Below are 8,152 nucleotides of genomic sequence, written 5' to 3'. Positions count from 1 at the left end.
CTAAGCACAGACTTACATCATAATGTTGCACAGGGTCGCTTTGGCGACTATCTTCTAATGATGACTGCTTCATTAAAACTGCATTCGGTAATATTGCAAACATAGTTACAACAATTAACTATTCAAACATGTATTACGCAATGTAGAGATCGGATAACAGACATGTAGCGTGAAATAAGCACAAGATAAGATAAGATGCATGTACTAAGCACATACTCGGCTCGCTGCAGGTCCTTCTCTTGCGTGCACTAGTCGTGGTCGACATGCCTGTCATTTTAGGTTCAGCCATCAAGTGAAATGCTAATCCTCCTGCTCCATTGTCCTTAATCCGTGTTTAGATATCACATTTAAGACCAAGTCAACTGGTTTCAAATAACAAAAAACTTGAGCTGCCAAATAAATAAGCCAATATTTACCAGATATCAGATTAAAACCAACTAGATGTTGCTTTTCATGAGATACGAATTGACATTCAGATTTAGAGTAGGGTAATGCCAAGGTTTTCCACATAAAGTAAACTGGCATTAAGAATGACCAAATGTCAGGTTCAAATCACCTTCGCAGTTGCTCCAAGACAAGCATATCAAATAGGCAGAAACATAGTAAAGCATGAATGGCATTGCTATGGCAGGGTTCCAAGTGTTAATCTCTTGCATAAGGAACAATGCATATAGGTTATAGATAATGACGGAAGTAAACTGCCAAAATTACCAACCAAGAACTCAGATTCCAACCTTCCCTAGCGTCCCCGCTGTTAATGTTGGATATTCTAATAAGTGGTTCGCATGGTCAATCCCTAGGAAAAATAACATTGACAGGTTAGTCTACGATAATACAAAGACCAGACATGCACGCAGTAATAACTATACAAGCTGTGCGACAGAGCATTCATGGAAAAAAATAGCTATAAGCTAAAGACGAGGTATAAGAGCAAGCAGATTGGAAATGCACATAGCATGATTATAAAAGCGAGTGTGAGAATAGCAGGCACGAGAAAACAGCTAGCGGCTAGCTGTCAGCTAATGACGTGGTATAAGAACAACCAGATTGGAAATGCCCATAGCATGACTATAAAAGGAATAGCATGCAGTACAAAAACAGTTGGCAGCAAATGAATGGGTATATATGTGGATGCACACAGGTGTCGATAGAATGAACATGATGGTAGCGACCGGATAATGCTTTTGTACTCGTACAATATTTAAACGAACTTCATGCGAAGTAACAAATCAAGAAAGTTAATGGCATATGAGATCCGCAAATAACTACACAAAACATGGCTAAAGAAACACCGCGATCTAACGGGCCAGCCGTACTAACCAAGCTGCGGCGGGGTGGACGGGGGCGGCAACTTGCATTCCAGCGGCGGCGAACGCGGGAGACGATGAGTCGACCCTGTTTCGATGAGAAGCGGGAGTTAGTGAAGCGGATCCGGTTGGTCGGCAAGGGATTCGGGGAAGTTGATACAGCCGGTGCGCCGAGCTAGTCGGTGGAATAGATCGGCTTCTGTGGAGGGGGGCCGCGGTGAAGTAGACCCGGTTCCGTTGGAGAGGATCCGGTGCGTCGACAGGAAAAGGCGTTGATTGCTATGCTGTGGATGAGGTCGGCGGTGAAGCAGATCCGTCGGTGGCGAGGTCGGCGTTGAAGCAGATCCGTCGGTGGCGAGGTCGGCGGTGAAGCAGATCCGTCGGTGGCGAGGGCGGCGGGGGAGCGGATCAGGTGGGTGGACAGCCAACACGATAAGGCTACGCTCGTTGAGGAGTATGCCGGCGGCGAAGCGGATCTAGTACCGTAGAGAGTCGAGCTTTGGCGTGTGAGAGTATTTTTGAGCTAATGGGGGCGAATGGTTGGTGGGTGGGTGTGGGCCTGTGGGGAGGGTTCGGGATCTAGGCAAGATATTTCATTGTTACCGAATGAGCCCTCCATGGTCGGTGGGTTGTAACTTCCGGACCAGGGTTTAAAGGGTAAAACTGGTCACGGGATTTTCGAATGGATTCGGCGGGATGATTTGGCGCGAGGCCGAAATTTTCAGTTTCAAGCTACGAGCGAACGACAAAAATAATGTTCTTCCCCGGGGAGCTCTCCTCTTCTCTTTCTCTCTCGAGTCTCTCTCACTCCCCGGCTCCTCTCCCCTTCTCTTCGGCGGCCTCGCCGGCCGGAGACGAGGCCGACTTCTCTCTATATATCGTACACCCTCCGAACTAAATTAATTGATTCAACTTTCCTTAGACGTGTATGTATCTAGAGTAAAAACATGTGTGGATACATCCATATTTAGATAAGCAAAGTTGAGTCAGCTAATTTGGATCCGAGGGAGTTAGTGTTGTTGTAAGCTTAGATCCAGGTGTTTCCCATGAGCATAATGGCGCAATGGAGTCGGGGATCTCGTCATCGGCTTCGGATCCGGCCTATGGTGAATCTGGCGGATCGGATCCGGCGGATCTTGCCGGCCAAACCCCGATCCGGTGCCATCAAGGTGATGGCGCTAACGGTGAGGCTTGCTTTGGTCGGTGCTTCGGATCCGGCCAACGGGGAAGTCAAGCCGCTAACGTTCACAAGCTCGGGGCATACGACGGCGTCATCCGTCTTGCCCGTGAACATCTTGGCCTTTCAGCGGCCCTTCTCGCAGCCAATATGCCGTTGTCGAGGCCATTCTTCTCCTTCGTCCTGGCGACTACCGGCGACACCGTCCCAAGTGGTGCGTCCCCGGCGACGTAGTTGCTGGAAAGGATGCGGAGCGAGAGATCTGATGTGCGGTCCAGAAGGACTCGATTGATTTTCTTGTATATGTTTTGGGGTCCTTTTTGTAAAGTTGCAGGTCCTATTAGTTATTGTCTAGTTCTTTTGGACCTCTATGTAATTTTTTGGACTAGTTTCCATTTGCAACGATAAACTTGAATTTTGACAAGTTCACGGGAAAAAAAATTTCTTTGCACATATGGCCTATCATGTATGAACATTCTTAAGATTTAAACTACTATATGTAATGGCCAGCACTTGCGCAAGGGGCTCGTCTAGTGCGCACTAGTTTCCATTAGCACCGATAAATTTGAATCTTGACAAGTTCTTGGAAGAAAAAATTGATTCACATATAGCCTATCATGTATGAACATTATTGGGATTCAAACTATACATAGATGGCCAACAAGTGTGCAAGGGGGTCCTCTAATGTGCACTAGTTTCCATTTGCACTGATAAATTTGAATCTTTACAAGTTCTCAGAAAAAAAATTGCTTCACACATATGCCCTATCATGTATGAACATTATTGGGATTCATATTATATATAGATGGCCAACACTTGTGCAAGGGGGTCCTCTAATTCTTGGGGATTTCAATCTCTCTCTCTCTCTCTCGATCTATCGTTGGTGGCGAGAACAACACACATATGCATGCACTTTATGCGCAAAGGCGCGGGTGCCTCTAGTAATTCATGTGTGTGCGTATAGTTGAACATATTCTTGGGGATTTCAATCTCTATATCTCGATCTATATATCGTTGGTGGCCAAGAAACACACTTATATATATACGCATGCACTTTATGCGCAAAGGCGCGGGTGCCTCTAATAATGTGTGTGTGCACTCGATCGATGATCCCTAAACCTTAAACCCTAAAACCCTAATCCCTAATTATACCCTAAACATACACCCTAAACACCCTAAACACTAAACCCTAAACCCTAGACCCTAAACCCTAAACACTACACCCTAAACCCTAAACCCTAAACCCTAACCCTAGACCCTAAACACTAAACCCCAAACCCCAAACCCTAAACCCTAGACCCTAAACCCTAATTAACCCTAACCCTAACCCTAAAACCCTAGCTAGATAACCCTAAACCCTAATTAAACCCTACATATATATATAGGCCAACGACACTTCATTGCGCATCAAGCAGGCGACCAACTAATTAGCGCTGATAAATTAATTAACTTGAATTTTGACAAGTTCTCTCGAATGAAAACACATTTGACTAAGTTGCCTCGTAATATATATACAACTAGCTGAATACCCGTGCGTTGCTACGGGTTAACTTGTCCTTCCTACCGGTCGAAACAAATAAAGCAGTTATTTTGTGAAGTCCTTCACGGAGCAGGAATACATTGACCACATCCATGTTTTCTTCTTTTGTCCTTTTCTTTTTTGACGCAAATAGAATTAGATGTTTTTGATCGGAATGCCGCCATGTTAGTATTAGTTGAACACGAGTATGTCCCATGGCGAGGCGGGTGAGCACCTTTGTATCAAGCCGCTGTATTTTTTAAGTACACCTTTTTACCCATTTCTTGGCTAATGTTTTCCAAAGAATTATATTACTTGTAGTGTATTTAGCCAACCGTTCTTCTCATTTGTACCATCGGGTCATGTATGGAGTAGCACATCAGATCAATACACACATGCATGGCTAGCAATCAGATCCATCCACACACACATGCGCTGACACACATAGCTTATTAACAATCAGATTCACTTGAGCTACCGTAGAGAAACAACCACACATACTGCAGCAAAGCACACGTGAGACGATCGAGCGCGACCCAGGCGAGGAGAACAGTAGGTCGTTTTGTTTGATGACTCCTGGGCCTGGCCCTCGAAATTGTAGAGCGTTTGTAAACTTTAACCACCAGGCAAACTCAGAATTGTAGTCGGGTCCTTTTCTTTGATGACTCCTGGGCCCTGGCCAGCGAAACAGTAGAACGCTCGGACCGGTCAGCGTTTTATCTTAGACAGCTCTTTTATCTTAGAGCAAGTATAATAAGATCTACTCAGCAGGCTATATTGATTGCCACGTCATTAAAATCCTACGTGGGAGAGAGAGAAAGGAGGAAAGAGAGCAAAGCGAGCGCTTCGTCTGTCGCCCGGCTACAGCGCACGCATCGAGAGAAAATAGCCCGCTTGCAGCCCGTGTGCCGACGCTAGGCAGGCGCTTCCTTCTTCCTCTAGATCCCGTGCATCCCCATCGATTCGCGCCAAATCGATTCCTTCCCGCGGCAAATCGACCTCCGCCGCGCCAAATCGGTTCCTTCCCGCGCCAAATCGGCCTCCGCCGCGCCAAATCTCCCTGCCTCCCCTACAAATCAAGCCCCCGTCAAATCACTGCCAATCCACCAAAATTATCCCCAAATAGGCACAAGAACCCTAGACGCCAAGAGCGCCGGCGGCGCCCACAGCGAGATGGCCGGAAAGTCCAAGAGGACAACTGCACCGGTGCCTCCGGAATCCCCATGGCCGACGGCTCAACCCGTCCGGCCACCAGCAGCTCAGCCCGTCCCTCCGGCAATGGCTCAATCCATCCCGCTGCCGGCCATCCCTTCCATGTTTGCAAGTGGCTCATGGTTACCACCACGACCACCACAGTCCATGGCAGCCTCCTCCCCACCGTGCTGGCTCGCTGGGGTAGCTCAACCGAGCGATTTTTTGGCTCAAGGTTCTTGGTGGACACCGCCTGCTGGAACTGGTGGCTCAGCACAACCTACACCCCCGGCTGGGAATCTTGAGGCGTATAATCTGCAAGCTTGGTATGTGCTGTTGCCTCCATCTTGTTTAGTTAAAATATTGAGTAGTAATTTTCTGGTAGCTTACTGAATCTAATACGCATGGATATTGAGTACTAATTTGCTGCTAGCTTACTGAATCTAATACGCATGGATATTGAGTATTAATTTGTTGCTAGCTTACTGAATCTAATACGCACGAGATGGCTCTAATAAGAGTGTTGGGGCTTTTTGTGCTAATTGCAACATGATGCTTGATTATTTCCGTGTTGGGCATGCATGAACTGAACTAGTGTATATGTTTACCAAGGTGAACAAGTAGGAGTGAATGGGTTTTAGCACTAATGTTACAGACTATATAAAACTGTATTCACTAAAATTGCAGTATATATGGCACAGAGGATTGATTAAATTTGAATGTGTATAGAATTGTACTCTATAGACAGTAAAATAAATTGTTAGTGGTCTATATAAGCATATAATCTGTCCTCTTATAATTCTTTTTAAACAAGTGAACTGATCTTAAAAATTACCTGCAATAGCGAGTAAAATAAATGATATGAAGTTAATGGTTTGATCATCAATTGCTTGAGCAGGGGATTTGATTCTCATTCACCTGGTGATTTCCCCAGTTTCTTTGCGAACACATCAAGCCACACACAGGCTGTGGAAAATGGAACTTCATCGCAGCCAATCAATGTTGGCGATAACGCCAATGGTGATGATTGTACAAGGACTGAAAAACGCTTGCTATGGACAAAAGAGGAGGATCTTAGATTGGTAAGATTTTTTTTTGCATGCTGGCTCCATGTATTACATTACTAGCACAACAATAAACCCCTTACGGTAATATCGTAGGTCGGTGCTTGGTTGAATAATTCAAACGATCCAATCCAATCAAATTACCGGAAGAACGAGCAATATTGGAAAGAGGTTGCTGCTGTCTACAACAGTACCACCCCAAAAAACAGGGCAAGGCTAGTCAAGCATGTGAAGGATCGCTTTGCAAAAATTAAGAAAAAGGTTGCATGGTTTTGTGCAAGCTGGAAGGAGGCTAATGCTTTGTATGCTAGTGGCGAATCTGATGTAGATTTGAAGAAGAGGGCAATGCAAACTTATGAGGAAGATCACAAAGAAGATGGCCCATTTATGTTTCATCATTGTTGGGAGGTTCTCAAAAAGGAACCAAAATGGGATGCATATTTGGAGCGCCTTGAAGATCCGGAGCCGGAGAGGAGAAAGTTTAGTGTTGATGATGAAGTGGGAAGCATTTCACTCTAGACGATGCTCGAGATGAACGACCACCGGGTGGCAAGCAAGCTAAGGAGCAGCGGAAACGGAAAAGAAAGGGTGAAAGTTGTATAATAGATCTTGATGATGAGCTTAGCAAGTTTGTAGATGCTCAGACTGCAGCAAATGAAGGCCGCAAAGAGATGTTAGAGACACAAAGGCGTGTGTCTAGTGAGAATCTTGAAGCTCGGAAGCTTGCGTGCGTTGCAGCTAAAGATCGCAAGGAGTCAGTCATGCTAGAGACTTATCGGTCGTTGATGATGCAAGACACAACTCAAATGCCCGAAGATGTGAGATCTGAGCACGTGTTGGCATTGAAGTGTTTCAGGGAGAGGTTATTTGGCAATACTGACTAAGGTATACGGTGATGTCCTTATTTCAACAATCTGGTCAACTAATTCTACTAGTTATTGATGTTTCCTTTTTCCCCATACAGTGGTTGAAGGTTTTTGATGAATGGTTAGTTGTTTCTTTGTACCGAAGCTCGAACAGTGGCTTTGTGCCTTTATCGTTGTCAAGATCAAACTAATGTCCTTTTGCTGGAGTCCGTATTTAGTATTTTGTTTGGTTCACTCTTTGTTCTAAACAGTACACACTCTTTGTTCTAAACAGTCATGTAATGTTTAAGTGTCGATGTCATGGTGTTATGTGATATTAGCTTGTCGCTCCTTATCGTCAAGATCAAACCTATAATGAATTGTTTGTCGCGGATCTTATTTAGCATTTGTTTTTTATTTGCTTATGAATCAGCTTGCCTTGTATATCTTGATGGCGTGAATGGTATATTGGCTACAAAGGTGCAGTTCACAATGGATCACAACAGATGGTATATGCATGCAATCATTAAATACTAATATAGCCATCATAATAGTCATCCTACTATACGTATGTGGCTTTAAGCTGCCGGTTAGCTGACATGGCATGGTCATATAGCCAGCAGCCGGCTGTTCTATTGCCCTTGCTCTTAGGCAGCTCGACGTCCGCGTGGGTTCCATCGATCGCGACGCACAGATCTGGTCTCTAGGACGTACGACGTACGGTCCTATTGAGATTTAATACTCCCTCCGTCCTAGAGTGTAAGTCATATTCCCAAAAACTATTTGTCCCATAACCCCCACCTCTAAGGCATAATTTTATTTAATGATGGAGAGAAAAGGGTTGCATGCACCAATGAGGGAAAGAAAGAGAATGCATGCACCAATGAGAGAGAGAAAGGGGCTACATGCACCAATGAGAGAGAGAAAATGAGACCCAATCAACTAGTACCTTGGGCCAAGATATTCAAAAATTGTGACTTAAAAACTAGGACGGAGGGAGTAGTAAAGATTAGTGTGCATGCGCGCATGTCATAACTTGCACATATCAT

At 45.0% G+C, this 8,152-nt stretch overlaps 1 protein-coding gene across 1 annotated transcript; it reads left to right on the top strand.

The window, feature by feature from the left end:
• The first annotated feature begins 5,125 nt into the window (after window positions 1-5,125).
• On the top strand, window positions 5,126-6,777 carry LOC124672498. The gene is made up of 3 exons (XM_047208720.1): window positions 5,126-5,520; window positions 6,093-6,276; window positions 6,355-6,777. Exons 1-3 carry the CDS (start codon window positions 5,177-5,179, stop codon window positions 6,775-6,777), a joined length of 951 nt encoding a protein of 316 aa, XP_047064676.1. The 5' UTR covers window positions 5,126-5,176.
• Window positions 6,778-8,152: the final 1,375 nt, after the last annotated feature.

The sequence above is a fragment of the Lolium rigidum genome, chromosome 7, assembly GCF_022539505.1.
Source record: "Lolium rigidum isolate FL_2022 chromosome 7, APGP_CSIRO_Lrig_0.1, whole genome shotgun sequence".
Lineage (NCBI taxonomy): Eukaryota > Viridiplantae > Streptophyta > Magnoliopsida > Poales > Poaceae > Lolium > Lolium rigidum.
Note: the sequence above shows the minus strand (reverse complement) of the source record. Positions and strands in the feature narration are given on the sequence as shown.

Excerpts from the sequence above, each read along its gene's own strand:
- LOC124672498 (XM_047208720.1), top strand. The coding sequence starts at position 5,177 with ATGGCCGGAAAGTCCAAGAGGACAACTGCACCGGTGCCTCCGGAATCC. Across the intron at positions 5,521-6,092 it reads GCGTATAATCTGCAAGCTTG|GGGATTTGATTCTCATTCAC; the intron begins GTATGTGCTGTT and ends TTGCTTGAGCAG. Across the intron at positions 6,277-6,354 it reads AAGAGGAGGATCTTAGATTG|GTCGGTGCTTGGTTGAATAA; the intron begins GTAAGATTTTTT and ends GTAATATCGTAG.